This window comes from Drosophila simulans, chromosome 3R (assembly GCF_016746395.2).
Source record: "Drosophila simulans strain w501 chromosome 3R, Prin_Dsim_3.1, whole genome shotgun sequence".
NCBI lineage: Eukaryota > Metazoa > Arthropoda > Insecta > Diptera > Drosophilidae > Drosophila > Drosophila simulans.
In genome coordinates this window covers 25,835,531-25,853,822 of record NC_052523.2, presented here as the reverse complement: position 1 = coordinate 25,853,822, position 18,292 = coordinate 25,835,531, and the positions used below count along the sequence as shown (strand labels likewise).

The window sequence follows — 18,292 nt, the reverse complement described above, 5'->3', positions numbered from 1 at the left end:
CTCCCAATTCCCCGTCGTGAGCGAAATCGTCCCCTGGCTTCCCTGGGGAATTGGACACCCACGCAAGTTCAATCACCGCCAGTGCGATTTTATGTTTTTTATTCGTTATCTCTGAATGAACTCTTACTTTAGCTTACGGGTTAAGGCGACATTGTACAATCGAATCGATATTATGCCTAAGCGAAATGGTAATAAATACGTGTGTGGAATCTGGGCAGCCCGCAATTAGTTGTCCGTTTCCGGTTTGCGTTCCGCTTCCGGTTCCGGTTCCGCGGGCCGAGGACGCTTGGGTCCGGAGGGTATTGGCGGAGGTGGAACATCCGGCACCGCGCTGTTTTTGCTCTCCGATCCGTTGCGAATGTCCTCGAAGCTGGGCTGCGCCGGCTCCAGATTCTCCAGGGGAAGTGGCTGTGGCGGAGGTGGACTCTGGACGGGATTCAGTGGCTGTTCCTGCTCCTCGCGTGGCAAAGCGGCTCCCCGCACGGGATAGCCCTGGCTGGGGTAGTAGTCGTAGGGTGGCAGGTAGTTCTGCCTGATGAAGCCCGCTTGGTCGTAGATCACTGGGTACTGGCTGTACGGATACGGGGGCAGGTGCATGTTTTGGCCTCTGAACTGGGAGGGCAGTGGGATCAGCACGGGCGGCAGTCCCTGCTGATTCAGCGGCAGCTGCTCCTTGGTCATCTCCTGGCGCTCCACGGTTCCCGGTGGCGACGCCGCCTGCGGCTGCTGCTCCACTGGCGCCTCCACAGGCTGTTGTGGTTCATACGGAGCATAGCCAGCGGGATACTGGGCGGCAGATGGCAGGGGGTAAGGGAGCTGTAACATTAAGGTTTCAATAGTTTAAATTACTATATTTTTCTGAGTGCGGTTCATTGCTCAAGACAGACTTCTTTGAGTTGTTAAATAGAGTGAGCTTGTTATGTTACCTATTATTAAGTTAATCATTGGTTTATTAAAGCTAGCAGTAACTTAATCTTGCGAAATATTTCGCAAAGTTTATCAGTGCTAGCAACTTTATGAAACCCATAAGCTCACCCTCTCGTTTGGCGTCAATCCTGGGACAATCGGCTGGCCAAACCTCACGATCGGCGGACTGTAGAATCCGTAGGGATTGTAGGGTCCAAAGGGGGCGTAGCCCGGCTCGTGGATGGTGGGCTGGATGACCGGGTAGGCGCGGCTGGAGGTCAGGTTGTCATCGGTGGTGATGAGGGCGTTGTAGACCTTGGGCTTCTTCCTCAGGCGACGGGCGGCTAGCGAGGAATCGGTCCACAGAACGAGTCCCAGTAGCAGTAGGAGAATCAGAATGGTGTGCTGCCGAGAATAGAAATCGAAATCGAAGTCGGCGGTTATACATGTGTACCAGTAGATACATAGATACAAGTGGCCATTGACAGCTGTCCCTGGGTTTGTCACTACTGCTGCTGGATGGCGATCAATGAAAACCATAATCTGTCTAATTGATCGCCATATCGACAATCAATCAATGAATTGTTTGGACTACGCACAATGTGTGTTTGAGCTGGACGGAAGTTGGGCAGCTGGAACGCTGGGTGCTCTACAGGGAAGCTTGTTAGTAATGGCTCTGAAAGCCAGGTATTACGTGTCTATATGGACTATATGGTCTGACTCCCCGGCCAGAAGAAACCCACGACTTTCAAATACCAGCACTGCAGTCGCCGAAACAATCAACACATGTCAGCCTTTGTTGCGAATTCTCTACACTTCATTAGTTTTGAATTGAAATGTAGATTGTTCCTTTAATTGGATTACGGAGTAGCCAATCGAACCGGACGGCGCTGATACCTCTCACACTGAGCGAAAAAAGTCTATTCAGAACTGGTACCTCGTTCACTTGAAAGTTTAAGGCACACTTCATTCCTACATTCCACCTTCTACTGAGAACCGATTCTTTTGCCAGTGCATGGGTTCAAGTGGAGCTATGACAAAGGCCTTTCCTCGGAGAGATGGAGTCTAGGTCCGGTTAGACGGGTTGCCCATGGAGGAGGCTGGGTGGCGGTGATGGTGGTAATGGCACTGCAGCTGGTACTGGAGCATGGAAATGCACTGGAGCGATCTGCGGAACTGTGACCGCGTTTCTGATCTCGATCCCCCGATCTCCGGATCCCCGGATCCCCGGGGGCGGCACTCTAATTGCCGCTATTGGATTACCCAGACATCCAAGTCGGGTGGGGCTGGGCCGCCCTCCTCCTTGCTATTGTTGTTTGTGAGTTTGTGGTCCAAGAGACTGACTGACTGAGTGACTGACTGACTGGCAATTTGGTTTGCTTTCCAAGCATTTCACTTTGACTTTCCTCCACATCTCACCCACTCCCACTCCCGATGGCCGTGATCTTTTCTCTCGCTTCGAGGGAGCAATTTTCAACGCTTTTCCTTTTCCTTTTATTTTCTAGTTTCGATTTCGTTTTCGATTTCGATCTCGTGGGCATCTGGCAGCAGTGAAATTAAATGGATTCGGCTCGAATCAGCAGACAATAATCGGTGATCAAGTGCACTCCAAGCCACGAAATTGGGCCACCTCGAGTGCCATTGTAATGCGCGTTAAAAGTGATAGTTCCAAATGGTTCAATGGCTCGGAGTTGCCTCTTGGCCATGGGTGTTTCCATAGGCTCAGTGACGTGCCGACAAATCCAGGTGGGTGGTCACTCGGAGGTGTCAGTGGAGGGAGGATCGAGTGGCGAACCCACTTGACCCATAGACGATCTTAAAACCAAGCCAGTTAGTAGAGAGATGTTTCTAATGACTAGTGATTTAAGTGGCTTAGTAGTTGCTGCTTTGCAACTTAATTGCTTGACAGATAGTTTAGTTTTATAATTGCATAGTTGTTATTATTTGTTTTTCAATCAAAGTAGTTTGTGAAGATTAAGTACATCTGTGTTGATCATTTCATGTTGATAAGGAAAAGCTCGAACTACATTTATAAGTAAATTTAAATATTTAATAGTCACTTGCTACGTTCTACTTCAATGGCAATAACTGCATAAACATATAGTAAAATTTCAGAAATTACTATAAAGTGCTGTCATTTGAAGTTAGGTGAGTTCTAAGCCATTCTTCTGGTTTATAGAGTCGACTGCATTTGCACATTGGCTATTTGGAAGCTGACTCAGAGGCAAATGGCGTTGGATTCATGGCTAAGACCAGTTCAAAGGCAATCGATGGCAGTGGCGTAACCTTAAACCCGGGTCTAAACTGGATCTTGGGCTGAATCTTTGATTGAATCTTAGACTGGGCGTCGAAAGTGAAAGTTCCAAGAAAGTGTGGCCCCTAAATGGTCCCTTATGCAACTCGATGTGTATTTAATCCAATAATAAATCAGTGCATAAAGTTATCACAGACGCCGCTTACCTTTTCCATTTGCATAGTGGCCGTGTGTTTTCCTTGGACTTAAGTATGCAGCTGATGCAGTCAGATGTGTCAGGAAGCTCCAGAAAACCCAAAAAAAGAGATATCATAAACTGTCTGCTTCGCACTTGCAATTGTCTTTAAAAATGCACAATTTGTTTAGCGACTGGCCGCCGACACGAAATACGAAATGACTTTGAAAACAAGTTGCTGCAAATGATAATGTGTATGAAGTGCAGTTCACTCGGGAGAACACAGATCACGATTTCAATTCGGTGGGGCCGACTTGAGTGGGATTCAGTTGAGTTGACTTCACGCGGAGACTGCCGACGACCGACTGGCTCTTTCTGCGGCTGCGCACGCGCGTTTCTTGGTTTTCAGTGGCGATTCAGTGGGTTTCTGGGGACGTTGAGCGAACGCTGGGCGCGCTCCATGGGCAACCTTTTATACCTTCGGCGGTGGTGGTGGTGGTGCCAGTGGTTATAGTGGCCATAGTAGCCGGAGTGGTGGCAATGAAAAGCTGGCTAAAAGGCTGGCAAATAAACATCTGTGTTGGCTTTGGGCGATTTTTATGGGCGTACGAACAGGAACTTCTTGGAGTTGGCCTACTTTCAGCCAGCCTTGCACCGGGCGTAATGACTTTTTTATGGCTTCTCAAGAATAGTAAAAATAAATTTAATAACTTCTAACGACTAGCTATAGCCGGAATAGAGTAATTAATATTAAATAGAGGAAAGGATTAGATTATACTTACGTTTTATGGCAAATTGCTCATACGCCATGGTGTCCTCATATAAATGGAAGTTTGCACATAACACAGTTCCCAAATATTAATCCATTTCATTCCAGCTTCATTTCACTCAGGGTATTCCCACTTCGAGTGAATTGAAACTGAATCACAATCTGAACAGATCCAAATGCTTTTCCATTGGAGGCGGCGTTTTCATTAGCTCCGACTTAAGTGCTCGGCGGCATCAAATGAATGCAATAAACGCGGCGAAAGTGTAGAATAGGGGCGTTATGAGCACCGAACCGGGCGGGAATTCGTTCAGCTCTCGACACTCTGGAAATGCAATTGTCAATTGGCAGTTGTGGTCACAACAAGTCTTTATTCTCGGCCAAAACAAATGGGCTTACGGGTTTCACTTTCGTTGCAAAGTTCAGAATGGCTGTTCATTTTGCACTATAAAAAGTGGTTTTAGTCATTCAAAGCCAGCTGTCGGGCCCTCAACTCTTTGTTGTTAACCAGATTGTTTATTAAACAAGGTTTATATTTGCACTGACACTGGCAGAAAAATGATAAACTTTTTAGTTGTATGCCAAACCAAGCATAAGAATCTATACTAGTACTTAGTTTGAATTTAACATTGCTTGTAAGTTTGTAACAGCATTTGTTAAAAAATTTGTTAAATTTATAGTTTTCCTTTCAGTGTACACCTCCATCTCCAGCATGATAGTTTGTTTTCATTTGGCGCAGTCACGTTCACAGTCAAAAGGTGATAAGAGTGATCCGATCCAATCCGATCCGGTCCTCACCCACACTCGTGCTGCAAGTTGTGGGGCTTGCTGAGTGCTGCTGGGGTCAGTCCCGAAAACTTGGAGGTCTGCTGTTACCGTTTGATAGAGCATTGTGGTGGGCGGATTTTCCCCTTGACTTTCGGACGAAGTTTCGCTTTCCCTTTTTCTGTTTTTATTGGCACAATGAGTCTACGAACTCTGGTGACCCCAAGTCTAAATGTTTGCTTCACAATAAAACCATTTCACTGTTTTCAAAAGTCAAAAGATATCTATTTGCTGAGGCTAACAAAAAACGAAGAATATGGTTTTGTTTGCGTTCTCAAACAGATTTCGCTTTCGCTGCTAGACGACGGATGGCGCCACTGCACGAACTAGCTAGGTCTCGCTCTCCCGGTTTAGCCACCTCGCGACAGATGGCGCCAGTTCAGCTTGAAACTTTGGTTCAATTGGAATTTGCTCAAAGTCACGTCACATTTTTGTGATAAGCCGTGATTCAGACTTGTTGATAGCCTTGCATCTGGAGTCTGGCATCTGGCAGTTGCTTTTGTCGTTGCTTGGGGGCCTTTGGCCCTTGATAAGGGTAATCGGTGGGCCAGTCAATCACCCGAAATCGACCCGATGAAAGGTTAATTTCACTTTGATTGCTTCGGTGGGTACTGTGTCTATAAAAACGACTGCTGATCTGGGCGAAAAATGCAGTTGCAGTTGTGACAAGGTAAACATACATCAGCATGAAGGTCCTCATCGTTCTCCTTTTGGGTCTGGCCTTTGTCCTGGCCGATCACCACCACCATCACCACGACTATGTGGTGAAGACCCACGAGGATCTGACCAACTATCGCACGCAGTGCGTGGAGAAGGTTCACGCCAGCGAGGAGCTCGTGGAGAAGTACAAGAAGTGGCAGTACCCCGATGACGCGGTGACCCACTGCTACCTGGAGTGCATCTTCCAGAAGTTCGGCTTCTACGACACCGAGCACGGATTCGATGTCCACAAGATCCACATCCAGCTGGCCGGCCCTGGAGTCGAGGTGCACGAGTCGGACGAGGTGCACCAGAAGATCGCCCACTGCGCAGAGACTCACTCCAAGGAGGGCGACTCCTGCTCGAAGGCCTACCACGCCGGCATGTGCTTCATGAACTCCAACCTGCAGCTGGTGCAGCACAGCGTCAAGGTCTAAAAGGAGCGTGGAACCAGCCATCCAGAACCATCTGATCGCTTGTCTAAAGTTCAAGTCGTAAATAAAGTGTTTGTTTAACGGCCCAAATGATTTTACTGTCCAGTTATCTGTAGATTTCGTTGGCGGCTGCTATTGCATTGCACTCTCGCCTCTGCTCAGCCACAGATGGCGCCAGTGCATCGTAAGCAAGCTCGTGTTTCTGATGCTTTTTTTATTTTTATATTTTTATAAGTTTGAATGCAAATTTATTGGGAATTCAATTACAAGGCTTAAGTTTTATGACACCCCAGTGAGTTCTGGCCAAAAAAACTCACTATTTTCAGGAAAAATCATATATTTTTTTGCAATTTTGCTGTAACTCAGCCGAAATAAGCCCCACGATTATGAAAAAGACTTTATTGAGCAGCTAATGCTCATAGCTAACCATTCCTTTCCATTTTAAAATGTTTTTAGGAATTAAAATTTTTTGCAAATTTTCGCCTTTTTTATAAGGGGTTACATCATGATTTTTTGCAAAAAATGGGTAAAAATTAAAAATGACAGACGGAAAATCAAATCGATTCTGAACTTCGCTACGACTTAAACGATGCAGGAGATTTCCATTTCGGTACACTACTTTTTTTGTTATGCCAAAAAATCTGATTATTTCTAGGCGGAAAATTGTAAAACGAGTATTGGCAAAAATTACAATATTATTCGTTGGTTTTTTGACTGTAACTTGGTGAAAATAAGGTAAGCAGAAACTTTTTTTAAATGAGAATACTTGGCATTCAAGATTATAAGATGTCTAGATTTAGTTAAAACATATTGAGCAATAAAAATGGCTCAACCATGAATACCAACGAAGAAATTACCTATCCTCAATTACAATTCTCAGTTGAGACCACACGAAGTATGCTAATAGGAATGGAATATAGCTATTCCCGCCGCGATTTGCATAGTTATTACATATTGTCTGGGCATGCCACGGCATATTCCAGTCAATTAGCTATTTGGATATATAAAAAAGGGAAAATGTTTCATATCTGTACAAAACAATCGTCGCCAATCCGTCATGAAGACTCCGCTGTTTCTCCTCTTGGTCGTATTGGCTTCCCTCCTGGGATTGGCCGTATCCCAGGACCGAAATAGTCCGGAGTGGAAGAAAAGTCAGATGGAGCGTGAGTAGTTTAAGCTGCCTTTTCAGTAACCTGCTGATTGCATATTTGAACAGGTGAGAAGTGGTGCAGGCTCAACTTAGGACCCTACCTTGGTGGCAGATGCTGAAAATAAGCACATTGTTGTTAACAATAAACAAATGGGATTGCCCAAATCCAGTAGTGCAGCTAGCCAACTTAGATTCTCATCATTGCTCATGCTCAATTATCAATTTTTTTATCGGCTCCCTTGGGCTGAAATCTGGTATTACCCCCTAGAAATTGCACACTCCTTAGGTTTATTTTCCATCACGATTGTATTTCATTGATCCACGTCCTTTTGACTCATGAAGTCCTTGACCCAATGGCCAAACTGGCCGGAAGTGGCGCACCTGTAGGCCAGGAAGGCCCAGTCGTCCAGGTGGCTCGTGTCCTGCTCCTTCCGGTTGCAGTGCTCCACTACCAGCATCAGTTCCTCCATCTGGTTGTGACCGGCAAAGATCTTCGCTATCCGCCTGGCATTGTAGCCGCTCTCATCCGTCCAAAGGCCCAGTTTCTTTACCAAACACCTCAAAGTAGCTGCATCCTCTTCTTGGCTTTCTTGGCGACACTTCTCCAAATCCTCGTAGACCATCTCCGCGGTGGGTAGTTTCCAAACCGAAGCAGCTTCCGTCGTGGTAGCCATCACAATGAGCAGGCAGCTCCAGCAGATGATCGCCAGCCTCAAGTGAATCATTGCGTATGCGACAGCTTTAAGTTTGTAAATGGCCACAGTTCTGGCGAACACCGCTCATTTATACATAGAACGCTCTGGGAAGACTAGGGAAACCAGTTCTAGTAGCGACATTGGCACTAGCCTAGAATTCATGGAAAATGCGTCTACCGGCGGTATAATTGCTGTCACCGCGGGAACATCTGGTGTGACGCAATCGGAGTCTTTAAAAAACTCTAAAACGATGCTGTATCTCAAAATGATCCATAATTCGAGTACACCTGCACTGGGATGCGAGTTCAAGTTCATGAATGGTTTCACGACTGACTGGGCAGTTGGGATCGAGAGTCACGTATCGGTAAACAGCGCGATTAAGATGGAAATCATATTTAATGAACGGTGTCTGGTGATTTTCCTTTTGACGGATATATGAATAAAGAGAGGAAATAATGGAACAAAGAGTTAAATCACTATGTGACCTATTTTGCTGCTCTCAATTGTAATTATTCTTCGATTCCTATTTCACCTCTCAGGTGAAAAGAATTAATTCATAATGAAACTAGTATGTTATATTATTTCACTAAGTTAATTTTACTTTAGCATACTTCCCATATCCTTGCACATTCTCCATTCGCCTGATTAATCGATGCACTTCTCCATCCACAAAGAAATCGACTAAACTGCAACTGCAATTATAAGTGCGCGGCTGACTGCGCAGGGCGACAAGTTCCCAGGACTCAGGATACAGGACCCGCCCACTCTGCGCCCGACCGGAGGACGATTGCCGGAGATTCCAATCACACGTGAATTCCCCTTTGTGGCCGTGTGTTTCTTCCACCTTTCCTTTGACTGCCTCCATGGGCTTTGTTTTCCGTGCTGGGAAATCGCAAATCGCTAACCGCAAGTCGGAGATCGGGACTGGGGCATCGAAGGGCCTTCGACTTTCTCCGCCGACTGTGATACTTCATTAAACAACTCGCAGTGGCGTTTTCACGCTGCAATAGACCTTTCCGCACCACTCAACCCGGCCCATGTCAGCCGCATTTGACAAAGCTAATTTCGCCGAAAGCCAGACCTCTCCGGGAACCCCCGGCCCAACCCATTACCCCCAGATCCACCATATTTCATATGGCACATCCGATGTTCCGTATGCCACATCCACATCCCAGACCTCAGCCAGCCAAACGCCAAACAAACACTTGACGCGACCTATTCAATTATTTCTCAATTAAATGTCGTGTAAAGAAGTCATCATCGCCGAGTCGGCATTCGTCATTGAACGCGGGGAAAGCCATCAGTTGGGAAACAGGGAGAAATTATATGACACTTTAATAATATTTCAATAAAAACCATTTCTTTTGAGAGGAGTTAGTCTAGGGAATCTAGGAAAATTACTTAGAACCAGGTTTAGATCTGGCTGAACTATTTCCACTTCAAGACCATGAACATCGAACATCTGGTATTTCTCGCAGTGCATCCGCAAACACTTGGCACATTTGCTGATCCACAAAAGGGGCGTGGCACTGCACGAGTGTCGAAATAGTCAAAGGCAAGGTAAATTCAATTCGGTTTTTCATTTCCATTTAGCTTTGCCCGTGTCGAGATTGCGTTAGTTTGCCAGGCAGCATTAAGCACTTAGTTTCAAAGAGTTTCCAAGGATCAGGGCAGAATGAATCGAACTAAATGGATTGGCAAATCTCAGTTCCTTTGACTTCGCGCTGATTGTTTTCTGATGAATTCGCCTGGCAATCAGTGCTAAGAATTACTATTACCAGAAGGCTTAAATGCAAGTACATAACTACACAATCTCTGCAGCTCCTTCGAGACTTTTGAATTTCGTTTAGATTCCCCTTTTATGGTCTTTTACAATCCCGGCCATTCAAATAAAACACTTTACGTTGTGCATAGGAAAATGCCTTTCGAGCTTAATGGTCTGCGACTTGTTTCCTTTCAATGCGCATTGTTTCACTCCCAGCGGAGTGGCCCTCCTCCACATTTCCCACCTCCGGTCCGCCCCGGACTCAACTGTTTCCATTCAGAGCGGCCAGCAGTTCACCTGGCCACCCACAACACACAACCGCAGGGAAATGGAAAAGTGGGCAGTAGTCGTTCATTCAGGCTGCTCTAATTGCAACTTTGAAACTCAATTGGGTAGACACAAGGCCACAAGGGGGCGGCCTCTACTCGAGCACAAACCACCAATTAAATATAAATGTTTGCGCTTTTCTGAGCAGCCTCCTGCTTCTTTTTTTTCACTTTTTCAGACTCGTATGTTTTGGCCGCTTTCAATTTGCACATGGCCTGTTGTGTCCGAGCTGGAAGGTCAGCTGAGTTGCGTGATGAAAGGCGCTTCGCAGGACACGTGCTTTTTGTTTAAGCCAGGCCAGGCAGCTCCTTTCTATCCCACCAAGGACCTGCTAACGATGGCGTCTTCCTGCCCACTCGGCGCCTGCATTTTAGTGCCGACTTCTCGGGAGTCGGAGAAATGCGACAGTAAAAACCTTTGGGCTGCGGGGGAAATTGGAGGGGCGGGGGGGCGACACGTTGCGCCAAAAGTTTTTCCAGCTCGCTCGAAAGTTTTCCGCCCACAAAGTTCTGCGCAAAGCGGACGAGAAAATGCTAGAAAATTGGAATACTTTCAAAAGTTTCAAACCGAATGCAAAGGCATCTTTCATTCCGCATTCAGCTGATGGAAGATGGGCGTTGGCGGGGGCGGCGGTGTGTTTGGCAATTTTTCCAACTTAATTAATAATTAATTAGTGAATCTTCTGAAAGCCAAACAAGTGGCCGATGGCTGGCCGAAAGAGGGAAATTTTTATATAAAATAATTTCATGTTAAAACCTCGCACAAAAGGCCATGGCAATGCGGAGTGGCGATTGCCAGGGGCTGCACTGGAAAAAACTAGTAGCTTAAACATATGCAAGATTCTCATGATTGGTATATTAGAGGCTACACCTGTTACTCCTCATTCAGCTCTCTTGAGGCGCACTTAAACGATTGTTGCAACTTATTGCACAACTTATTGCATATTTTTTTCTGGCAGTGTACTGGGTAAGCCGGACACGGACTGAGCTGGAGGTCAGCGCGTGCGGCGGCTTTTGTTGGCCGCACTCCGCGCATTAGCGGCTAAATTACTGGCCAGTCCGATGAGTGTGCTCGTCCGCTGGTCGAGATGGTCAAGGATGGCGGATGGCGGATGGCGGATGGCGGATGGAGGATGCAGGATGCAGGAGCAGGCGGCACCGCGGTAATTGGAATTAATTCAGCATTAAGCCGCATTTTCTTTGGCCAACTCTGCGTGACCATGGGCGGGGACATCGCGACCACCGGCGCTCCATTATGGAGTACCAACATTTTGTATAATTTTTTTCTATTCCCTGTCCCGCTTTTAATGCAATCGCCTGGGTTGTTAATTAATTGCGCTTAGTTGCCGCAAATGGCAGTTGGCAAGTGCCCGTGTCCTGGGTGGGCGTGGCCGGCAGTTAGTGGCCAGGATATGCCGCATAGAGTCATTAGCGGGCGAGCAATTAGCAGAACTTGGCAGCGAAATGCAATTGCAGGAATATCTTTGCAAGAATGCAGTGCCGCTCTTTCAGCGAACTCGACATTTTATCTCGTCTCAAGCACATGAAAAAGTTAAATATTAATGGCAGTGCCTTCAATTAAAGTCCTTGTTCTTTATTATTGACACAATACTGCATGGAATGACCACTTAAGTGGAAATCAATCTTTGTGAAAAGTTATTCCAGCATAAGAGTCCAATTACTCCTAATCACATGTCAATTATGCACCCGCATAATCAGCCCCGGAATGTCTGCACTTCAAATCAAAGGCAACAATTGCAGTCAGCAGCAAAACTCACATTGCAAATGCACATACACATACATACATACTTGTGTATCTTCAGAGGCCAATGTGGCGTATGCGCAATGTGCAGGCGAAATTTGAGACAAGTGGAGGAGGTCCTTTTTGAAGGGCGAGTGAGACGGATACACTTTGTCTGCAACTTATTGATATTTGTCACACCACGAGGGTGGCTTTTAAAGTATTTAAGTCATATGGCAAAAATGATACTTAAAAGTGCATAGGTAATTTAACAAGATTTTTGTTATAAATCATATCATTTGAAGTTTATTTGCTTAAGAACTCTTTAATCCACCCGCTGATTGCCCGAAATCTCATCGCATCGACTTCTTGTAACAGTTTGGTCTGTTCTGCTTGTACGCCATGCCACGCCCCCTGCCTGCCGAAATGTGCCCGCCCCCTTTCGCACTGATTAACCGTTCGTGTGGGTGGAAAATGCCTTTGTTTTTCAACTGACAATCGCCAGTTTTCCTCCTGCCTGCTGCCAGTGTCTTCCATTGTCCCAGATATATTGTAGATAGTCATTGTGCTATTTTCCGCTTGATTACGGCCAAAGGATTTTTGGCACACACGTACTCACACCCACAACCACCCAACCAGGAACACCCACCACCCACAATTTGGCATTGTTCGCTGGCATTTGACCGCGGGTTTGGCACTCGCAGCTCCACAGTGCTGGTGCTCCCGCCGCCTGCTCCACCTCGGCACCTTGGCAACCATTAAGTGGATACGCTTATTATCCATTGTTGGCGTTGATATGAGCCAGCTCCGCCCCAACCACATCCGCTCCTCTGACCTCTGCGGCCTGACCTCCGTTGCTCCTGTGTAATTTTATTCATAAACTCAACTAAAACACATTGCAGGCTTTGGCTAAGTACCGGATTTTGTGTGGGCTTTCAAATAGTGGGGATGTGTGCACTGAAAACAAAAGTAGGAAGTTATTATTTATTATGAAATATATGAAATATATTAAATGGTGTTCTTTAGATGACATATTCCAGCTTAATAAAGTAACATGAAATTTGTATAATCTTAGCAACTTGTTATTAGCCCCATTTAGTCCACGAATTTTGTGACAGTGCACTGGGGAGTGGGAGGATGTTTTGTTTTCCGGGCTTATTTGCTGCTGGCAGTTGGCAAGGCACCAAAAAACACGCAGCAGGCGGCTGGCTGGTTTGGCTTTTGTGTCAATGAATACAATAACCAAATTAAATAACCAAGGTGATGCAGCCAGGCCCATAAATCCGCTGCCTGCAGGCATCATCCAGGCAGGCAGGACTCCTCCTGCGAGTCCCTTTCGATGGGGTTAACAGCCTAGAAGCAGGGGTAGCTGCAATTAGCGTACTCAAAAGCTAGTAGATCTTATCTGCGGATCATAACTCAACAATGGCCTGGGAAAATCCACTATTCCGTCGTTTTGATATCCAATTTGTTTATTTGCGTTTATTCCGGCATAAAATCAAAATAAACGCTGCGGGGACGTTTCCACACATGTTCGTCCCTGAATGTCCTTGTTCAAATGGCAAACAAATAATGATATCAACTGGCTGAGTATCTCAAGTGCAGCCTTCCCACACAAAACTGGAGATCTGTGCATCCTTTGGATACATTCTTATCCGCAAGATGAACCTTTTTTCCGCTCGACTGAATCGCCTGCGAAATGGAAAACCACTCGAGTTCCTCTAACACACATAGTGACCCCCCCAACTCCGCTTGAATTTTCATTTGCTTGTTTACCTTGCTGATTTCTGTTTTCACAAGAAGAAAGAAATCCCTTGGGGTTTGTGAGCAAATTGCGAGCAATTTAACTGCAATTAAATTGCAATTTTACCACACACAAAGTACGCAGTCTGCGGCCGAGTTGCCTCGATTCCGCGAATCCCCACAAAGGCGTCAGTTTTCCTCGCCAGTTTTTCCTGAAGAGGCGGCTTTCCATTGTGCCACCTTTGTGTGGCGGTGGCCAAAAGGAAATAACACTGGAAACCTTTTGCATTTGCACATTTTACAATTATTTTCGCACTAAAAAGCGGCGGAGGCGCCACGCCCGCTCCTGCTGCCCGCCCCTCGACTGTGCTGTTATTTCAGATTTTCAGTTTTTCAGATTTGCACATTTCTTTGTGCGCGGCGCATAAACAAAATGGCCGCCTTCTTATCTCGCCCATTGTGCAGCTTTTGCCCGTCTCCCTCACACCCACTGCCCTCTCGCTCACTCGCATTGTGCAGCGGCGCGTGCTTTATAAATTGTATTTAAAAGATATAGCAAAAGCCAAACAATTCCTTTGAGCGAATGCCACAAATAATTGCTGGCCTTGCCGCCGCAGCCTTTGTCTCGACATTTTGAATCTCGAGGAGCAGAAAGGACTCCAGGATCCCCGAAGGACCCGCAACCAGAGGTCCTGCGGAAGTGGCGGCGGCAGCTGGTCCTTGAGCTAGGTGCTCTAATCGCGTTTAAGCCACGAAAAGAAGGAGTTATGGCCACCAATGGCACTCGACGGCTCTTTCTTAAAGGCAGCTTTAATACTTATACTTTATAACTGGTAAACTTAGTTATAGCAATTATCCTTTCTTAAGCATAACTTAGTGTAATGTAGGCTTTGATCTATGGGTTTATTCGACTTTAATTACTTGTCAACCGGAACACCTTGTTCTACGTGCTCGAACTGCCTAATTCCCATTGGATACCTGGTTTTTATGCATGAATATTGAATATAAATATTAATTAACGAAGGAAGAAGAAGCCAGGACTTGGTCTGAAGTCAAGATGCCAGGATGCAGGCAAGTGCGAAAGTTGTTCTGGCTCGGCTGCCATGTGCTGAATATTTAATTTAATTTAATTAAATTCACGCTGAAAATAACTTTGCAACAGCAAGTGCCAGCCGAGCAGCGTAATGAGATAAATTTGCATAAAAATGTCTTGACTTGTCGCCTTTGCGAGCATATCCTTGCATCCTTGTAGCCGAAAGGAATGATATTTGGCATCAGGATGGTTTTCCGTTCCTCGCTTATTCCGGAGAAAGAAGGTGACAGCCGCTAATCCTTTCCAGACCAAAATACTGGCATATGCCAACACCAGAGAATCGAATGCCAAATTAAATTTTAAATAACTCTCCAGCGGAGCGGCGAAGGATAACAACATTTTCAAATGTTTAAAAAATTCGCTACTTACTCGAAAGTGGAAAGATGAGCACGTGCCACGAATAAAGGACGGCGCTGGCCCATTGTCCTCGCAGGATGCTGCCTCTAATCCTGATTCCGTCGGCTTAATGTCACCAAAACATATTTCACTTTCACGCAAATCGAAAACAAATTCAACCCGCTGCTAGATACAAACTGTGTGCGTGTGTGTGTGTTGGTGTGTGCCTACTTCGCCCATTTTCCCTCTTGTGACAAATTGTTATCCTTTCAAAGGCTCAAGTGTGCGACAAGTCATTGTTGTTGTGGTCAGCTTGGCTCGTTAGTTCGTTGGTCCTGCAATTTATCTGAAGTAGCTTGTATCTGATGCATGAATTATGCGCTTTGGCTGTTTTTGATCATTTTTTGCCATCATTTTTATCCCAAAAATTTGTCTCCCGAATTCGGAAACTGTGAAGGGGTACAGTGGGTATTATATTATAGTATTAGAGTGGTTTAATGTTTAGCTTGGCTATGTTGTGGTACACATATCTATCTATCTTATACCAAATCCATCTACATAATCATTTTTTCAATGTACCCAATGATATGCAGTTGAATAATTTCCCGAGTATCCTTGCGCCTGCATGCCAAATGGCAACCACTGTGCCGCTGCGAGTGTCCTGGCTGGGTCGCACCCCTTTTTTCCCTTTCCGGATCGCCAGTCAGCTCTAATAAACTTAACAATAACCGCTTTTTAACGCCCCTCCCCAAGCGCTGGCCATAAATAATTCTAATAATAAATTAAATGCATCCGCAACCGCTTTGGGCTGCGATTCGGGTCAGTGATGACTAAGTAAGTGAGTGAGTGAGTTCCACGAGCGACTTGCACCCCCATTTGTCTTGCCAAACTCAGACAGTTATCCTTGGCCATCGGGCAGGGGCACACAATGCGAGCAGCCCGATCCACCGCAAACCCATCCTCGCATCCTTAAACCTTTTCAATCGCTTTCCGAACTCGTATTTTGAGGGAAAGTCAGTTGAGCGTGGCCTGTAAATTGAATTAAATGATTGTGTTGCCAGTCGAGATACATTCTGATTTCTAATTACCCATGGCCAGGCATCAAATACCACACACCTGGCCAAAGAGATCTGTATCCTGCCTAATGGGAGCTGGGGAGCTGAGCTGAGCTGGGCAGAATCCCCCTCTCAATCAAATGTGTGTAATGAACTTATTTACACACTTTCCGTGACGAAATTTGATGGGCGCTTGCGGTTGAGCTGCGCTGGCAAATGAAATTCGGGAATGTCACCCACAGACACTGCCGAAGCATCCAAACATCCCAGCCCATTCCAACAGCCCAGCATACCAACAGCCGAGCATCCGCATCCGCATCCATCCACCACCAGAAATGGGCCAGACCAGCCCACCCACAAAACACCCCACCAATCATTGCGGCCTTGCCTTTTGACACGAGCATCCACACTGGGGATAAGTAACTTATAGAAAATACAAACTAAATGTAAATGTATATATCTATTTATACATATAAAATAATATGTATTTATCATACTGAAGATACTAGTATTTTAATCGTTTTGCCTTCCATTGAGATGAGTACAATAGAAGTATCTTGATTATGAATATGATTCAACCTTAGGGTCATGTAACTATATTTTTACATACTTTCTCCCAGTGCAGGCATCCCGGAATCGAGTGGCATCCACCTCTCCACCCGGCCCAAATATTACAAAGTGTTTTTGCGCCCCTGGCAGCGCGTCGTTGAAAAGGGGCCGGAAAAAAGGTGCGAGGGGGGTGTTGGGGGGCGAAGATATCCTGGGAGTGGGACGACGTTTATTGGCAATAATTATGCCGGGCTGCCGTCGACGTCTGACCGGAAACACCAGCGGATCAAACGCCCAGTTGAACTGACTGGCAGGCAACCCCAATGCCGAGCAGCTCCATTCCGCCGGGCAGGCAGACAATGTCAAAGTGTGATTTTTCGCTTGAAATACTTTTGCACAACTGCCTTGTCTCCACAACGAAGTCGAGATGGGAAAATATGTTTAACTGGCATTTTGAATTATGCTCGAGTGTCATTGTATTGGGTATTGGGAAAAGGGGGCGGTTGTGGGCTGGTGGCGTACTATTGAAAATTGAAATTTATCTTGTATTTATTGAATGTGGATTGTGGATTGTGACAATGTGGTGAGTGAAGTGGCTCTTGGCAAGTTCATAATGGATTAATTGGGAATTTACACTTTACTTTTCTCATTAAGAAGTGTAATTTATATGAACTGGAATTCTGTCATCCACATTTTAAAGTTTTGATTTAATTTTTTAGGTATAACTTGAAGTTTACTACCTTAAAAGACCCTTATTCCATATTCAATTCTTTGTGTATAAACCGCACCCGGCGGTTATTTTTCCTCGTCTTTTATATAAAATAGCATCCATAATCATTAAAATATAATTATTTGAAAGCTCAAGCCAAAACCGTTTAACGTATTTGCACAGAGGGTCTCGTTTTCAGCACAATTTGGAAACGCATTTAGCTACATAAAACGTATTTCCATCTGCCTGCATTTCAAGTCACTTTTGAAGTGGACGCGACTCGAGCACAAACCCGATTTTAATGTATATTATATGCAGCATTTAAGGATTTAATTTCCTGGAATTGAGTGTGCTTCCCGGAGGAAGCTTCCACGGCCTCAGCGACTTCATCTGCCAGCCCCCGCTCTGCCAGGCCATTGATGGTACACTGCAATTAAAAGGGTGTACTATCAAACTGGAATCAAAGCTTCATCCTTTGTAATCATAATCGTCTTGCATGGATATCTCTACTATCAACTTAATTCAAACACTAACTTGATTATTTATTAGAAAATACAACATATTATGTAAATGTTGAGCACCCATTTAGAACATTTACCCCTCAATTAGGGTTGCTTTTCTCTCAGTGATCTCTCTGCTGCGATCGGCGGCCATTATGCGAGGGCTGCGCCTGCGTTTTCGGAGCGATTGTACTATATAATTGAACGATTCTGGTTTCGAGAAGCCATCACAATGGAGAACCGGCGCGAATCACTTGAAGGTATAAACTTGGGCATTGTACATACATGTATACTTTACACATAACTTCGTTTTGTTGGCATTATGTGCGCATTTCAATAATCGCAATCACAATGAACACGCGAGTGCCCACAAAGGACGCGGCCATATATACTCGTGTGTATTTGTTGTGCGGAATGTGAGATCGATCCTTTGTTCGCCTCCTTTGTGCAATGTGTTAAAAAGTTGTAAGCATTCTTCATTATCCGATACCGATGCCAATTGCAATTGGGTCTTTGGGGCTGTCTGCGCAGGCGCAGCGTCTTGAATTTCCCTCGATTCGGACGCATCCTG

The 18,292-nt window shown here is 45.5% G+C and overlaps 4 protein-coding genes across 6 annotated transcripts; 2 read left to right on the top strand and 2 right to left on the bottom strand.

Annotated features, from left to right (window-relative positions):
- Positions 1–82: 82 nt before the first annotated feature.
- Positions 83–3,842, bottom strand: LOC6730083 (vegetative cell wall protein gp1). 3 transcript variants are annotated; one of them, XM_044923330.1, is made up of 3 exons: positions 3,367–3,842; positions 1,036–1,311; positions 83–786 (listed from the first exon to the last, which is right to left on the bottom strand). In XM_044923330.1, exons 1-3 carry the CDS (start codon positions 3,379–3,381, stop codon positions 226–228), a joined length of 852 nt encoding a protein of 283 aa, XP_044779265.1. In that variant the 5' UTR covers positions 3,382–3,842; the 3' UTR covers positions 83–225. The 3 variants fall into 3 exon arrangements, with proteins under 3 accessions (XP_044779265.1, XP_016036850.1, XP_016036851.1); XM_016177780.3 differs by having other exon boundaries at positions 83–816; positions 3,367–3,828; XM_016177781.3 differs by lacking the exon at positions 3,367–3,842 and having other exon boundaries at positions 83–816; positions 1,036–1,838.
- A 1,723-nt stretch (positions 3,843–5,565) lies between these two features.
- LOC6730082 (general odorant-binding protein 99b) lies at positions 5,566–6,149 on the top strand. Its single transcript, XM_002105339.4, has one exon. It carries the CDS (start codon positions 5,613–5,615, stop codon positions 6,060–6,062), a length of 450 nt encoding a protein of 149 aa, XP_002105375.1. The 5' UTR covers positions 5,566–5,612; the 3' UTR covers positions 6,063–6,149.
- A 913-nt stretch (positions 6,150–7,062) lies between these two features.
- On the top strand, positions 7,063–7,395 carry LOC6730081 (ductus ejaculatorius peptide 99B). The gene is made up of 2 exons (XM_002105338.4): positions 7,063–7,222; positions 7,276–7,395. Exons 1-2 carry the CDS (start codon positions 7,117–7,119, stop codon positions 7,326–7,328), a joined length of 159 nt encoding a protein of 52 aa, XP_002105374.1. The 5' UTR covers positions 7,063–7,116; the 3' UTR covers positions 7,329–7,395.
- Positions 7,316–8,344, bottom strand: LOC27206491. Its single transcript, XM_016177779.3, has one exon. The coding sequence runs from the start codon at positions 7,932–7,934 to the stop codon at positions 7,521–7,523; it is 414 nt and encodes a 137-aa protein (XP_016036849.1). The 5' UTR covers positions 7,935–8,344; the 3' UTR covers positions 7,316–7,520.
- Between the last annotated feature and the right edge of the window lie 9,948 nt (positions 8,345–18,292).

Bases quoted from the DNA above. Each gene is read 5' to 3' on its own strand.
- LOC6730083 (XM_016177781.3), bottom strand. From the start codon at position 1,446: ATGGTTTTCATTGATCGCCATCCAGCAGCAGTAGTGACAAACCCAGGG. The intron at 817-1,035 runs GTGAGCTTATGG...TTAATGTTACAG, and splicing joins GATTGACGCCAAACGAGAGG to CTCCCTTACCCCCTGCCATC.
- LOC6730082 (XM_002105339.4), top strand. From the start codon at position 5,613: ATGAAGGTCCTCATCGTTCTCCTTTTGGGTCTGGCCTTTGTCCTGGCC.
- LOC6730081 (XM_002105338.4), top strand. From the start codon at position 7,117: ATGAAGACTCCGCTGTTTCTCCTCTTGGTCGTATTGGCTTCCCTCCTG. The intron at 7,223-7,275 runs GTGAGTAGTTTA...ATATTTGAACAG, and splicing joins GAAGAAAAGTCAGATGGAGC to GTGAGAAGTGGTGCAGGCTC.
- LOC27206491 (XM_016177779.3), bottom strand. From the start codon at position 7,934: ATGATTCACTTGAGGCTGGCGATCATCTGCTGGAGCTGCCTGCTCATT.